We start from the raw sequence: 21,310 nt of genomic DNA on the forward strand, positions 1-21,310 counted from the left end.
ATGTGTTCTTTCATTTTCTATAAATTGGAAACCCCACCCACAAATTTACTCACTTCAAGATTCTCTAGAAAATTAGAGAAACACTTGCTCATTTGTTTTGTATCTTTCTGTCTTTGGAGTTTGGCTATTTTATACTATGTTCAAAAATCTTCTTTTGTGTGCACCAAAAATGAGATTAATGAAAATCGACGTTAGTGTACCTTTGGAGTAGACTGTCAACAAGCCAAATGCATGTTCAAATTTGGATAGGTATATGATTTTAAATCATTTAAGCATTTAAGTGATACACTTTTTATGTTTACCAACACATTAAGCCCCGGTTTGAATTGAAAACTTATCTTATCTCATCATTATAACTTTTCTAAATTTTCACACAAAATATAATAAACAATTAAACTTTTTCAAATCCCAAAACAGTAATAATATTAAAAAATAATATTCTAACTATATTTTATTTAACTCATCTAAAATTATCTTAACTCATCTCAACTTATCTCTGAATCGAAACGGGCCATAAGTCTGTCAAAAGAGACTTGGAATGCACTTGATAAGAAATATGGTGTACAAGATGGCAAAATGGCTAAGTAAACCACAAGCTAATTTCTTGGCTTTAAGATGGATGATTCCAAATTTGTGATAGAGTAAACGCATGAGTTAACTATCATTTACCATGAATTGGACATGTGAGGAATGGGTACTACCAAGTGTCTCCAAGTTGCCTCTTTCATGGAAAGATTTTGGTCTATCTTTGAAACATAAAACTGAAGATATGACCATGAAAACTTTGATTTCTACCATTGGAATCCAAGAATATTACTTCGAAAATGATCTCATCCCACCTTTGGTTTCTAATTCTCAATCTAAGGAAAATATTGTAGAAGGCCAAAGAACGCATAGAAACCCATTTCACCATAAGTCCAAATTCAATAAGGGCAAAATTAGTTATGGGCACAATTTAAAACCAAAGTCCTATATTCAACAAAGATTATAAGAGAAGCATTTGTTTTAACTGTCACTAAGGGTGGCAATATGTGATACTACTCGTTAACCCAACATAAACACAAATCAAAATTAATGGGTTTGGGTTTGATGTTAACGGGTTCGGATCAAAACAGGTTGACCCATTAAGACACGATTCATTAACTAGTCACTAACGGGTCAATCCGCTTAACAAGTTACTGACCCGTTAAATACAATTATATCATTTTTAACCTAAAAACAAAAGTACCCTAACCTTATTTTGTATTTCCTAACTCTACTTCTCAGTTCTTAGTTGAGTTAGTTCTCACGAGTCACGATTGCCTCCCACACTTCCTCTAGACGGTAATTTTGGTATTTTTATTGTTTGGATTGTAATTTTATACTTATCTAGTTAGTTTTATATTTTTGGGAGATATTGAGATCAAATAAATTATTTGGGTCAATTCAACCCTTTACAAAAATGGATTGAAATGGGTTGACACAGGTCAAAAAGGGTAAAAATGGGTCATGTCATATCGATATATTTTTAATTAATTCATAACAGGTCAAAACGGATCGTGTCGTGTCAACCATTTATTTTAAGAGGTTGTGTTAGGGTTTGGAAATCTAACCCGTTAAGTTTAATGGGTCGTGTTCAGGTTGACCCATATCGTATAATATACACGATTTGCCACCCCTAATGGTCACAAATCAAGTCAATTGGCTAAAAATCGTTGCTACAAGAAGAGGAAAAATCAAGACAACGAATAATCAAGATGGCCTAACCCACAAACTCATATGGTGCTTTCCGAAACTGATTCCGTTGGAACCGATGAACAACATGTAACTATAAGTCTCCAAGTTTATCTGGCTTGTAGTGCTACTAATTGGATAGTAGACACTTCTAACTGCAATATTTTTTCATTGTATCATAATACAGGCGGCATGAAAGTAACGATAAGTAACTCTACCTCTACACAAGTATTTGGAGTAGGAAAAGTTGAACTCAAACTAACGTACGGAAACACCATTCCATTAGCAGAAGTATTTTATGTGTCAGATGTAAGGAGAAACGTAATTAGTGGATTTTGACTTAGTGGGGCAAGCTACGCATTTTTCATTTAAATATAATAAAGTTATTATAACTAAATACGGGTCATTTGTGGAGAAATGTTATGTGAGTAATAGGTTGTATGTAATAAATTTTTAAAACAATATAATAGATAAATTTGCTTCTAATAATAAATTTGCACTTTCTATATGTTCCTCTTCAATAGAGGATACTAGATTAGGCTATATTAATTGTCATAATGTTAAAAAATAATGGATTTAGAGATTATTCTTAAAGTTCTTGTTGATTTGAATTAAAAATATTTAATGTGTTCAATCAAAACAACCTAGAAAACCATTTAAATTTGTTGTACGAAATTCGCCACTACTTGGTCTAATTCATAGTGACAGTTTCTATTTAAATAATTTATTTTCAAAAGGTGGTAATAAATATTTCATTATTTTTATATATGATATTTTTAAATTTTGTTATGTTTACTTGATGAAAACAAAATACGAGTCTTTTAATAAACTTTTCATTTTATTTAATCCTGAGAATTCTTCTAGATTAGAAAATGAACTTGGAAGAAGAAAATGGGTGAGAAAGGAGAAAGACTTTGGACATGAGTTTTATACTTATTATATAGAGGAAGACCTTTTAATTTTCAAGGATGTCATGCTTTCTATATATTTTTTTTTAAATAAGTTGTAAATAATGAGATCGAACTTCTTAAGATTAATGTCACCTGAAGCCCATTAATTATGTTACCGGCAATGGAAATCCAACCTTCTTGATTGGAAATCCCAAGAAGAAGGTTTAATGGAAAGAACAAGCCACTTGAGTGGTTAGAGAGCACTATTAAAATATTATTACTGATCAATTCCTAGGGTGTGAGTACTACAAATACATTGGTAAATGAAAAGCTAAATGCTTCAAATGAGTCCAAAACTAAGAGGAGGTATTAAATTACATGTACCCTTGAAGGAAACACTTTTGTGAGTGTGACTGTGGGGCTGCAGTCTATGGTAATTGTGTTATTCCCTAGAACGCTTATGAATCCAAGATACAATGAATGACTTTTATGCACCACCTTGATAGGAACCTAATATATGTTGTATTGTGTTTGTGGTATGAAGAAGGCTAAATTAAAAGACTTTGGTTCAAGACTTAGTTATCATAGATCTTTCATATGAAAACATGCTTACACTAGGTATACGTTCAAGCCCACAAGCTATCTCTATTGATGCATAGTACTTAGCCCGAAATCTCTTCTATTTTATGTTTAAAATATTTTTAATCAGCTAATTTAAAATTTTTAACTATATTTAGTATTAATATATGCACAATGTTAAAATTCGCTTTATAAGGAAAAGAAGGAAAAATTCAATCAAAGTGCGCTTGGGGAAAAGGGACATCCACCATTGGACTACACGAAATCTTGTGTTGTTTGGTTATAATTGACACATGTTGTATTCACTGCAAATTGAGAATTTGTGACTTTACAAAAGTTCTATCATTTTCTATAAATTGGGAACCCCACCCATGAATTTACTTTCATCAAAATTCTCTAGAAAATCAGAGAAACATTTCTTCTTTTATTTTGTCTTTCTTTCTTTAGACCTTGGCTATTTTATATCGGGTTTGAGGTCTTCTTTTGTACGGACCAAAAATCAAATTAACAGGAACTGACGTTGTTATATCTTGGGAGTAGATTGTCAAAAAGTCTAATGCATGTTAAGATTTGCAGGCAGCTCAATCCACTCTAAGGAAATTTTCCATCACAGCGTGCCTCAATACTTGATTCTTCTTTTCTAAATCATTTGTTAAGGACTTGTTTCACCACTATGCACTCCCGATCTCCTGCAACCAAAGAGTAAGATGGCTTGGGGGGTTGGATGAGGCCCTTTCGATGCCTAAGTCAGTAAGGATAGGAATCTTCTTAGAGCAAAATTATTCGAGAGCTTCATTAGCATACCTAGATTCTTTAAATAGAGAATATGCCTTAGGATCACCCGGACTAACTATTTTGCCCACTATTTGAAATTTGAACCTCGAAGCTTTCAAGCTATCCACTCATTTTGAATGAGTGAATATCCTAATTGTCCCAGGATAAGTAGGCAGGCATTTCTGTCCTTAACCAACTGGCATGAGCTCTATTGGGCCAGAGGGGTTGGAGATTTGAGTGGAGTGATTTTTTAGGCCATCGTGACCCAAGCTCAAGGCGGCACCCTGCGAGCCCTTATGGCAGTATTAAAGCCCTTCCAATTATCCCACGAAATCTCACCACACATGGTCTGGTGGGACTTTTAAGCTAGATATCGTTGAGCCCCTTCGGTGGAATTAATTGACGCCTCGCCAATTACCCTGTGAAGCCTCATTGTGTGTTATGCAATGGGGCTTTTAAACCACGAGGTGCTAGGCCCCTTCGGTGGAATTAATTGACGCCCCTCCAATTATACCGCGAAGCCTCATCGTGCTTTATGCGATGGGGCTTTTAAATCATGAGGTATTGCGCCTTTTGAATTGGCCAAAGCCCTCCCGTTTACCTCAGGAGTCCTTGTCACACACAATGCGGTGAGATTCTTTCTTGGGGCAACGTTTCGGGTTTTGCTTTGATATTCCCCCAGAACGTCTATCAGAATCAATACACCTTCCCCTTTGTCAACTGCCACTAGTATCTATTGTTCCCTGCCACTTCGCTTTTTTTTCTTCACTTCCGATCTTCTTGCACAAGCTTTGTGTTCCCTTCCTTCTCTTGCGTCTGAAACCCTTCGTGCTTTCAAGCCCTCTCCTCCTTCTTCATGCATTGTTTTCCTTTGTTTTCTGTGTATCCATGGCTACCGGAAAAGAAAAAAGTAAGAGCCCATCTCATGGTGGTGGTTCTTCGCGACCCCACGAGTCTTATGCCCATCGCGAAGGTGTTGTGGTTGACCCTAGCATCGAAGGAGACGTTTCCCACTCCATCTTCAAAGACCATCGCTGGGTTTCCACCCTCTCACGTCAAGAACTGGATGTTGCGAGGGACCAATTCAATATCCCAGATTCGGTGGGGTTGTCGCTACCCAGCTAGCGACATGGAGCCGTTGACGTCAGAGGTATGGTAGTCTATGTTGTCCTCTATTTAGCTATGTTTACCATGTGGCTTCGTCTGCCCTTTGTGCGGTCTGTTCGTGACGTCTTAGAGGTCTTAGGCCTTTCTCCTGTCCAATTGGTGCCTAACCCTTGGTGTATTTTAATGACCAGCTGCGTTTTGTGGCGGCGGGTCTTGGAGCCGACTAGTGATGATTATCCCAACCTTATCGCTCGGGAGTTCCTCTCTCTTCACGGGTTTAGGCTTTTGGATGGGAAACATTGTAGCTTTAGGTCCCGCAGCAAACTAGTGCAGCAGAAGCGTAAGTGTTCCCATGCCAAAGATTGGTCGAAGAAATTTTTCTTTGTTTTGGGTAGGGGGTGGGAATTTCTGACGGATGAAGCCTCACATCTGGAATTCCCCGTTTGAATGTCTTAGTTGCCCGTTCCCGACGAGCATGACCTTGAGGTTTTGTTGTCTTCCCGAAAGGAAGCTCGCATCTGCCTAGTTCAATCTTGGGCGATTGCTAATATTAGGTCCACTTGGTCTGACGCCCTCTTGATGCCCACCAACATCAATAGATTGATGATGGTACCTAGCAGGGCCCATGTGCTTGGTCGCGAAATTCTGGGCTCCTCCTCGTCGGCGGGAAACTTAAAAAGGGGGGCAGGGGTAAAAAGAAGAAAGCTCGCCTAAGGGCCAAGTCGTTGGACACATCCAGCTCTTCCTGGGGTGTCCCCTTTTCCCTTCAGGCGAGCGAAGGAGAAGGGTCGAGGAACCCTCAGGTGCCTTAGACTAGTTCGTTAGATGACATCATGGACTAGGCGGACGCTGAACTGGACTTCATATTGGAGGCTGAGGAGGCCGTAAGGTCAGAGGTTTCCTCTGGAATTGCAAATCTGGCTGCCCGTCTGAGTGAAGTGCAAAAATAGGTGGAAAAATTGCAGGAGGCAAAAACTGACTATGTTACCCGCCTGACTGCCTCCGAGGAAGAATGCCAGGAAACCAACACCCGACTAAGCATAGATCAGGGCAAGAAAGTTAAGGCAGAGCAGGATTTGGCCGCTGTTGAGAATTCTCTTAAGGAGAACGATCGCCCTTTTTTGGTGTTGAATCAGAGCCGGGAGCCCTACAAGAAAAACTTGGCTGCTTCCGAATCGAAAGTATCCAAGCTAAATCGGGAGCTGGGCCACTCGTATAGAGAAATAGATACTGCAAATGAATTTCAATGAATAGATTCCCACGCATGCTTCCCTTATACGCCCCCGCAAGATTGTGCTTCCATCGGCAAGGCCAATCTTGTTACGTAACCATTCCGTGCGCTGTTTTGACAAGGGCTTTGTTAACAGATCAGCCAATTGATCTTGAGTATGAACATGTTGAACTTGGAGACAAATTTTTATTGGATGAAGTAGGAAGAGAAAAATTCTTAACAAGATGGTGGACAATTTTAAGAGAAGGATGCCCAAGACGCTTGTGCCATCCCATCAATAGAAGTCTGTTCATGCACATTAGCAACTTTTTGTGACGACACCATTGATTCCGGGAAGGTGTAGATGCCATTGTTACATGCTCCTTTTAGTAGAATCGCCCCCGTGATCTTGTCCTTCACAAGAAAATAGAAAGGGTGAAATTCAACAAAGACATTATTTTGTTTAGTGAGATGATGAACGGAAATTAAATTTTTGCAAAGATTAGGAACATAAAGGGTATCACGCAATGTAAAGGTGCGATGAGGAGATTGTAAGGTCAAAGAACCAATGTGTGAGACTGTCAAACCTGAACCATCACCAAGAAGAACTTCATCAGTTCCATCATATTCGGAATGAAGAGATAAATTGGAGAGATCACCCGTGATATTATGAGAAGCAGTCGAATCAAGCAACCAATTTTTATCCTTTCCATTTGAGGTTGTGGCACAATTGATAGAGACATTCTGTGAATTAAATTGTGGACAGGCTTTGGCAATGTGACCCAACTGATCACAAAGTTGGCATTTGGGCTAGTAGCGCCAATTGGAGTTATTGGGCCTGCCAGAATTTGCGTTGGAGCGACGTCCATTGCATTGGGCGCCATGACTTGGGCTGGATCCGCGAGGCCCACGAGAAGGATCATTTCTCTTGGAGGACCACGATGAATTTCCCCCTTGTGCAGACTGCTTCGTCTTCGTGAAATTGGCGGAAGCGACCAGGTGCTGCGTTGCAGCTTCCAAGCGTCTCAGATACGCTTCATGGCCAACCAGCAGATCGTGCAGCTCTTCAAAGGCGAGAGAGGATTCTCGGGCTCGGATTGTTGCTGCGATTTCCCGAAAATCTGGACCTAAGCCATTTAATACATAAAGGGTTAGGTCATCATCCGAAATTGGATGATCAATAATGGCTATTTCATCAGCCAAGGCCTTCACCGCATGGAGATATTCCGTGATTGACCGATTTCCACGCTGGATTAAGGTGAGTTCCTCCTTTAACTGCATAGCACGAGTGCGTGAGCGACTAGCGTATAAATTGTTGAGCTTTTTCCAAGCTTCATGGGAGGTCTTTGCCGTAGCAATGAGCAGGGTGATCGACGGGGCTGTAGAGGCTAGAAGGGCACTTAGGATAAGTTTATCCTGTCGGATCCAATGGATCTTGCGCAGCTCATCAGCAGCGGTGCCAGCCGAAGTGGGGCACCGAAGGGTGCCTTCGGCATAATCTAGTAAATCATAGCCAATAAGGAGTGCTTCAAATTGAGCACACCATTGAGGAAAGGTGGAGGGAGTCAACTTTTCATTGATTTGGGCAGTGATGTTGAGAGCAATGAGAGGTTTTTCTGCTGCGGAAGGAGGTTGTGTATTGAGGTTGAAGTTTGGGTTTTGATCAGAGGAGGAAGACACGGTGGTAACTCGGATCGGTGACTCGTTTGATGGTGGCTCTTCTGATACCATATAGAGAAATAGATACTGCAAATGAATTTCAATGAATAGATTCCCACGCATGCTTCCCTTATAACTCATAAGAGTAGATTAGTCACCTTATTCCTCAAATGAACTATGTCCGCTCAATCCAAGATCGTGGTTTTGGCATTGGCTTCAAAATCGGGATTAAGCAGCTGCGGGAGCTTCGGCTTGCACATCTCAAGACAGATCTCTATAACTTGAAATGGAGAGAGATAAGGGCCAGTCCTGCCACCTATCACTACTTTTATTCTTTCGGGCGAGATGTTATGTCGGACGCCTTCCCTCTTCCTCATCTCCCTTAATGTTTTACTTTTGTACTTTTTGTTTTGTTGAATTTTGGGCAACTGACCCTTAGTAGTTTGTATATTTTGAGCTGTGGTTTTTATATTAAGTAAGATGAACGTTTGCCAATGAGGAATTTATTGTCTTTGTTTTGTTTCAAAAATTATTTTTATTGATTTACGGAGTATGAATGTAGCTAGTTCTGGTCTTAGTCATGTGGAATCAAGTTCAAGAAGAACAAACAAGAAAAAAAAAACTAAAGACGGAATTAACTTATCCGAAATTTAGCTGTGTGGCTTGGTGAGGGAATGTAGCAGGAAAGTCTCTCGACCAGGTAACCTTGGCGAGTGGAACCTTGGCAAGTGGAGTGTAGCGGAAGAATTTCTCGATCATGTAGCCTTGATGAGATGGTGTAGCGGGAGAGTTGCTCGACTGGAGTGTAGCAAGAGAGTTGCTCAATCGCTTTACTCTGACGAGTGGCGTAATGGGAGGGTTCATCGACCATGTAACCTTAGCGAGAAGGGTTGTGGAGAGTTGCTCGACCGCGTAACCTTGGTGAGAAGGGTTGTGGGAGAGTTTTGGCATAACCTTGGCGAGTGGAGTGTAGCAGGAAAGGTGCTCGACCGCATAAACTTGGCGTAACAGGAGGGTTCCTCCATCGTGTCTCACCACTACGCACTCTCGATCTCCTACAACCAAAAAGTAAGATGGCTTGAGGGTTGGATGAAGCCCCTCTGATGCCTAAGTCAATAATGATATGAATCTTAGAGCAAAATTATTTGAGAGCTTCATTAGTGTACCTGGATTTTTTAAATAGAGAACTTGCCTTCTTAGGATCATCCGGACTAACTCCTTTGCCCACTATTTGAAATTTGAATTTCGGAGCTTTCGGGCTATCCACTCATTTTGAATGAGCGAATATCATAATTGTCTTAGGATAAGCAGGTGGACGTTTCCGTCTTTAACCAACTGGCATGAGCTCTATCGGGACAGAGGGGTTTGAGCCTTGCGTAGAGTGATTTGTCGGACCACCAAGACCCAGTCCCATGGCAGCACCCTGCGAGCTCTTATGGTGGAATTAAAGTCATTCCAATTACCTCGCGAAGTCTCACCACACACGGTGTGATGGAACTTTTGTACTAAATATCATTGAGCCCCTTCGGTGGAATAAATTGACGCCCCTCCATCCTTCTTATTATTTTATCTTATTCTTTAATTTGTAAAGCGAATGCAAGTATATCTTATATCCATATTTTCCTAACAAAATATTAATATACAAAAAGGACTACAAAAAATTTCGTGATGAATTAATTTAGTTTCAAATGGTACATCATATTATAAATTTAATCATATTATATATTTACTTATTACAAAATAAATATGATAAGTTATATCAATCTATGTCAATTTATGTAGTTTTTTTTTATGAGAACCGAAACTTCGAGATAAATAAAAAAGTTAACTCTAGGAGTTTAGTAATCCTGAAACAAGCCATTTGTAATCATATAGGCCGGAAGTTCTAAGTTTAAAATTAATTCCTATAGCTATCGGAAGTACAGTGTCGAGAGATTTCATGCCGAGGCTATTATTAGGAAAGACAATCGGTTTTCGGATCAATAAAGAAAAAAATAAAGAAAGGAAGAGTGTAGAACAGAATTATCAATAAAGAAAAAAAGACAGTGTAGAATAGAATTATCAATAAAGAAATAGTACTTGACACATGATTTCTACATCATTCACTATATTTGATTTTTTACTTTATTATTGTTAAATTAAAGAAATTATTTTACTAATTATCTATACACTAAAGGAAAAAAAAAAAAATATATGCAGTATGACACGATGAGAAGAATTTTCCAAGTATATTTTTTAAAAAAATTTTAAATATAAGTCCCACATCTTTGAATATGAGGATAAAAATATAAAATCATATATTTTTAAGTAGATGTGCAGGATAACTTATATTTAGCACAACTCTATTTTTGGTGTTTCAAAACAAAGGAGAAAAACAATGGGTCGAGACGACGCTTCCACTGTTCCACAGGTCGCAACTAGAGTCATAGTCCCAATTCCATAGAAGTTTAGTGGTGTAGCAAGTAGCAACCGAGGTGGAGGTTTCAAAGGCCATACATTTTCCAGAAGGGTTGTGGCCTTATCTCCCTCTTCTTCTTTGAAAAGCCTCCACGCCTCCTTTGAAAAGCCTCATTCCCTCCTTTGAAAACCCCATTCCATCATTTGAAAAGCCTCCACGCCTCAGAATCTCTACCGTTTCTAACCATTTTATATGTTTATATTATTATAGTACTTTTAAGCGAGCACACTCTTGTCACTAAATAGGAAATACAGTAGTTTTGCTTTTTAAACATGGCTTCTTTCATAGGCGTTTCGTCCATTTACAGAACTCCAACACTCGAGCTTTATAGAAGGAAGGCAACATTAACAACAACGCCTTTGCTTTTGTTACCCTTATCGGACAAGTCTCACCTCAATAATGTTCCGAAAGCCTACAACACCAGCCAAAAGCCCTTCTCTTTCGAATCCGGCGGTACACTTAGGAGTGGCTTCAAGCAGCAGAGCCTTGGTTTGGTTCCGTCCGCGATTGCCACCCCCAATTCTTCGGTCCTAAGTGAAGAAGCATTCAAAGGCCTCAGTGGTGGTTCCCCAGAAGACTCTCTGGATGACTATTATGACTCTGAGGTGGAACCATCTTCTGCTGCCTCTGTGAGTGAGGAAGAAGTCACCATTTCCAAATTGGGTTTACCTCAGAGTCTCGTCGATACCCTCGAGAGCCGTGGGATTACTCACCTTTTCCCCATTCAAGTATATTATCCCCTCTCTCCCTTTTTTCCTGAACAACTTTCCTTTTTTCAGTTTTTTTAATTTCCTGAATTGTTTGAACGAAAATAACTTTTCATTAAACAAAATTTAGGAATTTAAAGAAAGAAAATGAAAAAAAAAAATTATTGATGATTGTCAATTCAGTTGTGAAGTGGGATGCTATCATTTTTTATTCTTATTGTCTTTTATTTACGCAGAGTTTGGCTGCTAATACGGTATCTAACTTCCATCATGGTCCGCAGAGGACAGGGGCCCGTGGAAGAGTTTCTAGCTTTACTAATTGATGGGGTTGTAGGAAATTTATTCGCACATAATTAAGGGAACCATTGAAAGGTGACTACAACACCAGAAACGGGGACTACTAGAGCTACTGAGAGGACTTTTCCCAACCTAGCTTAGGTTTTTTGTTGTGCTTATTTATTTTTCTTGAAGTCTCTTACTGTGCTTATCAAGCCTTTTCTTATCTTACTTTGATAAGCCACTTCAAAAGGCCTAAAGGCCTTTTGTATCAGTAAATAAGAGTTTTGTTGATGAGAAATAGGCATAACCCAGGTACACATGACATATACAATAGCAACATCTAGGCATGATTGACTAGAATACTAGAATACAAGGAATTAATGAACATTCAGCCCATTGAAATCTATTACGATCGACCAATGGAGTAAAATGTTCAAAAATAAAATTTTAAGCTCATTATTTGACCACTCTCTTCAAAGCTTCTTTCATTCCTTGTCTTCTGAAGATGCCACTATAGACAAATGGTGACCATGTTCCATATTGCTGAGATTTGCAAATTACCATGTATGCCTCTCCGATTTGCTAGGAAATCAACTATCTTTCGCGGCATCACCCAAGCTGATCCCATTCTAGCAATGAATTCATTCCAACGGGGCATGGCAACCTCACAATGAAGAAGTAATTGTTCAACAATCTCCCCACTCTTTTTGCACATGCAACACCAGTCCATTATGATAATTCTTTGTCTTCATAGATTATTGAGGGTAAAAATCTTCCCCAAGGAAGCCATCCATACAAAGTTGAATAAAATATTGTTAAAATATTATTTTTTAATATTATTATTGTTTTGGTATTTGAAAAAGCTAAATTATTTATTATATTTTGTATGAAAATTTGGAAAATTTGTAATGATAAGATGAGATGAGATGAAATACTTTCACTAACTAAACATGGCCTTAGTCTTTTAAATATTCTTCTATGTTTCGTATGAGAGACTTGTAGAAAGCACGAACATAAAACTTCCCTTTGTTCAACAGATTCTAGATGATCCTATATGCCTCTCCCACCCTCACTCTAGTAGAGTAGACAAGATTGATGTACTCAGTGAATGCTTCAACTTTCCAATCTTGTGCGGCTTTGAAAAAAGTGACCTTCCATTAAGGAAAGCTATTGGACAGCTCTAGGAGATCTGAAACTGAGGCTTCTTGCGACCTCGCAATTCCAAAGTTTCCGGGATATACTTCCTGTAAGGGCTTGTTACCACACCATAGGTGATGCCAAAACTTGATTCTAAACCCATTCCCCACCTCAAATTGAATGTATCTAGAGAAAGTCCCCCACCCTCTTCTTATGTGCTTTCAAGCTTTATCCCATATGGTTCAATCACCTCATTTGTGCACCATCCACCCCAATCCTCACCAAAAATTGAGTCAATTATGGTCCTCCATACAGCCCCCCTTTCTAATGGGTATCTATCTACATAACAATTTTCTCAATAAAGTGCTATTAAAAACCTAGAGATTCCAAATTTCCAAACCTCCTTTGAGATTGGAGAGCATGCCATGAACCATTTCACCAGATGGAATTTAAACTCATCATCCATTCCTCCCCATAAAATTCATGCTCTAGCTTCTCTATATATTGAGCCACCTTAATGGGAAGCAGGAACAAGGACGAGAAATAAGTAGACAAGTTGGAAAGAGTGTTTTTTATCAAAGTTACTGCATAGAATTTAGGCCATGTTAAGTATAAACCCAACCCGAGATACGGGATATAAGTGCATGAGAGTAATGTGATGAATAAAATTATAAAGTTGCTGGAGTTCAGGAGCCAGGAGTGTCATCGGTAGTTAATGGAAAAAGATCTGAGGAATAGTTGTTATGCATGAATAGAGCAGCTGTAACGTGTATAGCATGCCGCGTGCATGCTAAGTGTTATTAACTTTTACTTTTAACTTCCTAAGTGCAATCATGTGTGTGTGTGTTTATTTCTCTAAAATATGTAACCATTTTGGCGTGCTGTTTATTTACTCTGAACTGTGGTTATTCTCCTTCCCTCAGTGGCGATTATCGTGTAATGTTGTGATTCAATGCATTCTATTGTTCCTTCATGCATGCGTTCTTCGACTAGGACCTATCATACTTCCCTAGCTGAGAAGGACGGGCGATTGCAGTGAAGAATTGATGATTCCCTCTTTGCCAGTAGCTACTTTAGATACGGCAAGCAGTTTAAGTCAAGTCCCACCCAAGAACCAATTGTTGGCTAGGTCACTTCATCGATGGCTCAATATAGCTCTGTTAGGTTTTAGAATAAGTTCTACTGTTCTCAACTTCAGTGGAATTAGTATTGCTTCTCAGAGTACATATGATCAACTGTCATATTAGCAACCCGGATGCTGCTAAAGCAATAGCTTTTTACTTAATAATATTTTGGTATGCAATTTATCAATTTGATTTGTATTCAAACTCTTTTAGCACAGTCCTTGATTATCTAACTGAGTCAAATTAGTTGCTCCAAAAATTTACTTTCATGTAATGCTACCATTATGTAAAGCACACCTATGATCCGGAATAAATATGAACTGATGAATGCCTTCTCTATGCTTTTCAATGGTATATGATATTTTGTGAGTGCTAAAGTTGGCTTGACCGATAAAAATAAGTTGGCTTTACATATCAACCTGCCTCTTCTTATTTCATTTCCTAGATTCCGAATTTTCCAGTTTTCCTCTTCTAATTAAGTTTTACAATTTTACACTCTTTTTTTACAGGTAGTTTTACAATTTTACACTTACAAAAAAAGTCTTATAATTTTACTTTCTCTTCTATTTTAGGGTACAAATCTTGTTTGCTTTGTTATTCTGAATGTCTATCTTTGTTATTCTGTTATTTACATAAATAATAACTCTGTGTGTGCATGTTCGTGTGTGTGTGTGTGTGCTTGTTCGTGTGTATGTGTGTATTTATGTATAAGATTTTATATACACTATGATAGTTTTTTCCCTTACCTATAAAGAAAATAATTTTTCCCTTTATTCATATAGAGAGCTGTTTTAGTCCCAGCACTGGAAAGTCGAGATCTCATTGCTCGTGCCAAGACTGGGACTGGGAAGACGCTAGCCTTTGGGATCCCAATTATTAAACGCCTTTACGAAGATGACAAACAAAGAGGGTCTCAGAGGTTTTTGCAATATCAAATATTTTAAAAGCTACTGCTTGAAATTTGTTTCACATTTGGTGGTCATGTAATTCTTTATATTTTTGCAGGCGGTCTGGTCGTCTTCCTAGAGTTTTGGTTCTTGCACCTACACGGGAGCTAGCAAAGCAAGTGGAAAAAGAGATTAAAGAGTCTGCACCTTATTTAAATACTGTATGTGTTTATGGAGGTGTTTCTTATGTCACACAGCAGAATGCGCTTTCCCGTGGAGTTGATGTAGTTGTTGGGACTCCTGGTCGAATAATCGACCTGATAAAAGGTAACAGCCTCAAACTGGGGGAAGTTCAATATTTGGTCCTTGATGAAGCTGATCGGATGCTTGCGGTTGGCTTTGAGGAGGATGTGGAAGTAATTTTGGAAAAGCTTCCACCTGCGCGTCAGAGCATGCTCTTTTCTGCAACTATGCCTGGTTGGATAAAGAAACTGACACGGAAATATTTGAATGACCCGTTGACAATTGATTTGGTACAACTTATTTCTTTTTTATTCTCCTAAGAATTTCAGAACCTTCATGTTTCCACATCATGCGTGATTAGATAATCTCATGGGATAAGGCATATAAGCATCTCCTTATAGTATACATTTTGAGAGGTATACTATCAATGTTGCTTATGGACACCTTGTGTATGGTTTACCTATCACTTATAATAGTCCATGACATGTTCTTTCTAATAGCAGAAGGGGTGAGCACAAGATGATTATCATATTGCAGATGCCTAGCGATAAAACAAGAAAAAAATAATGTGACCAGCCTCATTCGCATGGTTATGATCTGTTTGCTCAGTTCACTTGGATAGTCAATGTGGCAAATTGAATAAAATGTGATCTGGATTTTTTTGCCTCTCTCTCTCTCTCTCTCTTTACAGATTTAATTTTAATTTCTCACCCTACCCACTGCTTCACAGCTCAGTTAAAAGTATGTGAACTGCTATTCAGCTTAACTGTGAGATTTGGGATACTTGTTTTTTATTTGTTGTAATGCTTGATGCAAACTTCAAGTTGTGACATTCCCATGGTAAGATAATCACTTTTTTTTTTTTTAACTTCCACTTAAAGATTCTTTTATGGGTAAAGTTAGTGCTTTTGCTTATAGCATTTGAGAAATCTTCATGTTCGGCCTTTTGTCTAGTGGCCCAGATTTCTCAATATGTAATGGTTAAACATGACATACTTCTGATGATGCTTTGAGCTATAAATAAATAATGTCCATGTTTAACATCAATATCAAAGCGAGAGTGGAAATTAAGGGTTCGTTTGAACACTTAGAGTATCTTAGGGGATGTTTGGAGAATGAGATGAGATGAGAAATATGTGAATAATAGTGAAATGGTTTGAGTTAAGATGTTTTATTGGGTTTTGAGAAAGAATAGAGAAAAAGTTTAAAAATATTATAAAGTTGAAATATTGTTAGAATATTATTTTTTATTATTATTATTATTATTATTTTGTATTTGAAAAAGTTGAATTTTTTTTGTATTTTGTTTGGAAGTTTGGGAAAATTATAATGATTAGGTAATGATTAGATGAAAAAGTTGAAGATTTGAAATTGAAAAATATTTGTGTTTGAGTGATATTTAAGAAGGAAATGAGATGAGGTGAAATCATCTCTATTCGCAAACAACCCCTTAGAATTCTGTGAATATTAGTGAAATGGTTTAAATTAAGATGTTTTATTGAGTATTGAGAAATGAGAGGGAAAATGTTGAATAAAAAGTTGAAAAGTTGTTTGAACATTATTTTTGTTTTGAAGTTTGTAGAATTTGTATTAATTTTTGTGTTTGGATAATGATTAGATGAAAAATTTGAAGATTCGAAATTGAAAAGTGTTTTGTGTTTGAGTGATGTTTGGGAATAAAATTATGAGAAGTTTTAAGAATTTTGAGACCCACCCATGGGTTGCCCAAGTGGTAAGGGTGGACTTGTATGCATGAGCCCCATGTCACAGGTTCGTTTCCCCCTGGGATCAATCATCAAACTGCAATTTAAGTGGGAGGCCATGGCAGTGGATTGCTCTGCTAGTCTCCCCGGGGGTTTAGGTTCCATGGGTGAGTCCTACGGGCTCTGCTGTGGGGTGTTCCCCCATCATCAAAAGAAAAAAAGTTTTAAGAATTTTGAGAATTCTGTGTCTCATCTCTGTGTCCAAATGAGCCCTAAGTTTCAAATCTTATTTTTGTCCATTTCTCTTCCTCTCCATAGGTTGGCGATCAAGATGAAAAGCTCGCTGAAGGGATAAAGCTTTATGCTATAACAGCCACTGCAACTTCGAAGCGCACCATTCTTAGTGACCTTATAACAGTAAGAGTTGGCAGTCATATGTTAGTATTTTAGCTGATGTTTTGTAATCTAATTTATAATTAGAAGTCTGGATAATTCATAAAGCCTTAACCATTTGGCAAGTCCATAACGATGAAGATCTGTCTCAAGTCTTATTAGTTGTTTGTCTTTACTTTGTATGTGTTTGAATCTATATTTCCATTACTCTTATGTGATTTATTTATAATCATGTTAACTGTCTGTATACCTCTCAATCAATAGAATATTTTCTTTACTTTTCTAAAGGCAAGGTCAAATATACATGACAAAATATTTGACATTCATTATTTAAAAAAATTGAACTTTTTTTCCTGGTTACTCTCTTGTTCTAGTTTTCTTTTTCTTTTTTATAATTATCTCTTGTTCTAGTTTTCTAATATTTCAGGAGATATTGTTGTCAAATTTCATTGCATCATTAGTGTGTCTCTGTGGATGACTCGTCTAATTTAATTTCAAACCTAAGGGGATCTTTTTTTTTTTTTTTTTTACATTTTACTGAGTGTTAATTTACTTTTCAGGTATATGCAAAGGGTGGGAAGACCATTGTTTTCACACAGACTAAACGTGATGCCGATGAAGTCTCGATGGCATTAACAAATAGCATTCCTTCCGAAGCATTGCATGGAGATATATCTCAACATCAGAGGGAAAGAACATTAAATGGATTTCGACAAGGGAAATTCACAGTGCTTGTCGCCACTGATGTTGCATCCCGTGGACTTGATATCCCAAATGTTGACCTAGTAAGTTTGTGGAATTTCTTTATAATTGATAATAAAATTCATGTATTAGCTTTGTGGATTCTGGTATCATGTGCTTCCTAAGATAAAATCTAGTATCATAAGAATACATTTTCAAAAAAAAAAAAAGGATACAAAACTGTTGCAGACTTTCACTCATATTGGGAATCTTCACTCGTACATCTAATTGCTTGTTGCACCTACAAGCTTTAAGACTTTGCTTTTATTAAAAATCTGCAACCCTTACACTTTGCTCAAATATTAGGATTCTAGATTGTTCTTCTGATGCGTTGGAATTCTCTTGTTTCACTCTTTACCTGTTTCTCCAGGTTATTCACTACGAACTTCCCAATGATCCAGAGACTTTCGTGCATCGTTCTGGTCGTACTGGACGTGCAGGAAAAGAAGGTACTGCCATTCTCATGTTTACTAGTAGCCAGAGGAGAACAGTGAGATCCCTTGAGCGTGATGTGGGATGCAAGTTTGAGTTTGTTGGCCCACCATCTATCAAAGAGGTTCTGGAGTCATCTGCTGAGCAAGTAGTTGCTGCTCTAACTGGAGTTCATGCCAAGTCTATAGAGTTTTTCACGCCAACTGCACAAAAATTGATTGAAGAACAGGGAATAAGTGCTCTTGCAGCTGCACTAGCACAATTGAGTGGATTCTCCCAACCTCCTTCATCCCGGTCTCTAATCAGTCATGAGCAGGTAAATAATGATCCTTCTATTTTTTGTAAAGGTCTCATCAATATTAGCAGTTAAATGATGATCCTTTGATTTTTGGTTTGAAGCTTACTAGTCCTCAAATTCCCTTATCAACAGTTTCTCCTTCTGGAAATAACAGTTCTTGAGTATTGAAATGCAGTTTGTTCAGTTGTTTTCAAATGATTTTCAACTCAACCGAATGCTTGCAAAAGAAAAATTCCTATTTGCTTGATGATGAAGATATCCCTGTGATTCCAATGGCCCTTTGGCTTGATCTTGTCTCCACCTGTTCCAAGTATGGTGTGTGATATCGAAGGGTTGATCCCCCTAATCGTAGTTTCCTAGAGAGAAAAATCCTTGATTAAGGAACTTATTAAAAAACAAAATTATTTGGAAAGTGCAGTCAGCTCAATCCTTGAATGCCAAAACCCTAATCTCAGGGCCATTACTTGCAATGTCAGAAGTTTCATGATTCCTAAAGATGGCAAATTCTGAATTCATGAATTTTATATGCTAAAATATATAGTGCTAAAAGATTCTTTGGTTGATCTTAAGACTTTGTGGTGTTATTTGCAGCCTTGTATTGGGCTCTGATGATTTATTCATACTTGTTACTTGTATTGCAGGGATGGGTTACATTGCAATTGACTCAACATCCACCTTATTCTAGTAGATACCTGTCTGCTAGATATGTCACTGGGCTTCTTTCTGACATTTACCCTGCAGCTGCTGATCAAGTTGGAAAAATACATCTAATTGCTGATGAAAGGGTTTGTATATAAAATATGCACTGCTTATTCTGTTTTAGTAACTCTATATCAATGCATTCCATTTTTCTATTATAAGTTATGGCTGTTGCTTATATCAGGTTCAAGGAGCTGTTTTTGATCTTCCAGAGGAGATTGCAAACGAGTTGCTGAATAGGCAAACACCACCTGGAAACACTATTTCCAAGATTACCAAGGTCGATATAGATTTTTCCCTTTTGTATTATAGTTGCTTATGCATGACTACATATGTTGCATGTGCTGGCTATGATTTGATTAATTTAAAGTTTTTCTATGGGTACGAGTCTTTGAATTAAACTATCAACATAGAAGTGAATTCTTTTGTTCTTCTATTTTAATGACAGTTGCCTGCCTTGCAAGATGATGGCCCTCCGAGTGATTATTATGGCAGGTTTTCTAGCAGGGATCGGAATAACGGACGTGGATCTAGGGATCGGAGAAGTCTTAGAGGCTCAAGGGGTTGGGACAGTGGTCAAAATTCTGACAGTGATGATGGATTTTTTAGGAGTGGTAATCGGAGTTATAGAACTGATAACAGCTGGTCGCGGTTTTCAAAGAGCAGTGGGGATGATTGGCTGATTGGAGGTAGACAGTCAAGAACCAGGGACAGGTATATCTCATTTAAAATTTCTTGCTGTTTTGTGAATTCCTAAAAGAACATATCCTTAATTCTGTAACTCGTGTTAGTTGGCATTGAAAGAGTGTTACAAAGTAACTTATTGGCAATTCCCTTATGTAGTAAATGAAACTAGGTAGGAACATCTGACAATTAAAAGGGTTGCAAAAACAGAAGGGCTGTTTAGCACATCTGTTTTATGGACTAAACTAAAGACACAAATATAGAATATCTATGTTCTTTACAGAATGAGAATCAAGTCACTCTTGCACATTCACCTCCTCCATGTAACTGAGCCAGCAGCACAAGTGCATGCATTTTCATCCCTCAAGAAATAAAGGTGACGTAGTTAAAGCCCCATTCCTTAGACGAGTGACAGTCTACAAGGGTGGAGTTAACCATTGATTTTTTTTATTTTACTGCAAATACCCCATAAAACCTCTTTCAAGGGTCTGTTTCTATTGGTGAGTTTTTTGTATTTAAGTTAACAGTCATAGTTCAAGTCTGCATAAAAGTCATCAGATATCTGAATTTGCGTTACAGAGGCTTTGGAGGTTCCTGTTTTAATTGTGGACGGTCTGGGCACAAGGCATCAGAATGCCCAAACAAGAAAAGCTATTAGTTGTGCTGCAGTCCTCATGAGGTTTCATCTCCCAAATGAGTGTAAGGCGGCGGCGGCTGCTGCTGCTTAAACTTGCTTTGGAATGTTTCAACACAGCCTGTCAATAGGTCCATGAGATTGAGAGATGCTGCAAAGGTTGACAGTGTCTTTGTATTTTTGATTTTCTATTAACGTAGCCATTGAACTATTATCTACCTTGAATCTCTTGGTACTGATGATATTTCCCAACTATAGAGATTCTGTGGTGTTCTGCATTGTTATATCCGTCTTTAAAATGTGACGGTTATTTTGTTGTAATTGGTGCTTCAGCATTTGGTGAATGGATTCCCCGGTCTGAGACTCTGAACTTGCCTCTCTCGATGCTTATCTTAACAGAGAAACTGTCATCAAGTGCCTATTGGAAGGTTCTTCTAAATATACGCAATTTATGGAATTGATCTTATGTAGCATTTGTGCCCTTGGTGGTGCCCTTGGTGGGCTTACATCCGCACTCATTTTATCTCCATCGACTTTAAACAAAAGACGATGGTGTTATGGGAGTAAAAACATTTAGTTGGATTCAGGTAATATTGCTGATGCACGTGGGACATGAACTTTTACATCCTCAAGACAAATTGTAGAGGACAGACGAAATTGTGTTTTGTGGGAGGGAGGGAGAAAGAGGAGTCTTTTATGGCCCCATACCCCACCCCGCATATTTAAAAAAAAATATATAAATATATATTTATTTTATATTTATACATATTTATAAATATTTATTATTTTTATTATATAGAAATATAATAATATGTATTAAGTAGAATTTTTACTTAATTATGTCAAGGCAATACAAAAGTCACATATTGCTTAAGTGTGAGATTTGTATTGCCAAGACAATCTATAAAAGGGACACCTTATTAAACTACAACTTACACAAAATATACACTACCAAATTT

General features: G+C 37.8%; 2 protein-coding genes across 2 annotated transcripts; one reads left to right on the forward strand and one right to left on the reverse strand.

The window, feature by feature from the left end:
- Positions 1–7,083: 7,083 nt before the first annotated feature.
- On the reverse strand, positions 7,084–8,055 carry LOC109008300. Its single transcript, XM_018988342.2, has one exon. It carries the CDS (start codon positions 8,053–8,055, stop codon positions 7,084–7,086), a length of 972 nt encoding a protein of 323 aa, XP_018843887.2.
- A 2,270-nt stretch (positions 8,056–10,325) lies between these two features.
- On the forward strand, positions 10,326–20,772 carry LOC109008302 (DEAD-box ATP-dependent RNA helicase 3, chloroplastic). Its single transcript, XM_018988345.2, has 10 exons — positions 10,326–11,118; positions 14,420–14,556; positions 14,643–15,057; positions 16,789–16,887; positions 17,424–17,648; positions 17,975–18,352; positions 18,976–19,119; positions 19,218–19,313; positions 19,482–19,747; positions 20,297–20,772. The coding sequence occupies exons 1-10, from the start codon at positions 10,663–10,665 to the stop codon at positions 20,373–20,375; spliced, it is 2,295 nt and encodes a 764-aa protein (XP_018843890.2). The 5' UTR covers positions 10,326–10,662; the 3' UTR covers positions 20,376–20,772.
- Positions 20,773–21,310: the final 538 nt, after the last annotated feature.

This window comes from Juglans regia, chromosome 12 (genome assembly GCF_001411555.2).
Source record: "Juglans regia cultivar Chandler chromosome 12, Walnut 2.0, whole genome shotgun sequence".
Taxonomy (NCBI): domain Eukaryota; kingdom Viridiplantae; phylum Streptophyta; class Magnoliopsida; order Fagales; family Juglandaceae; genus Juglans; species Juglans regia.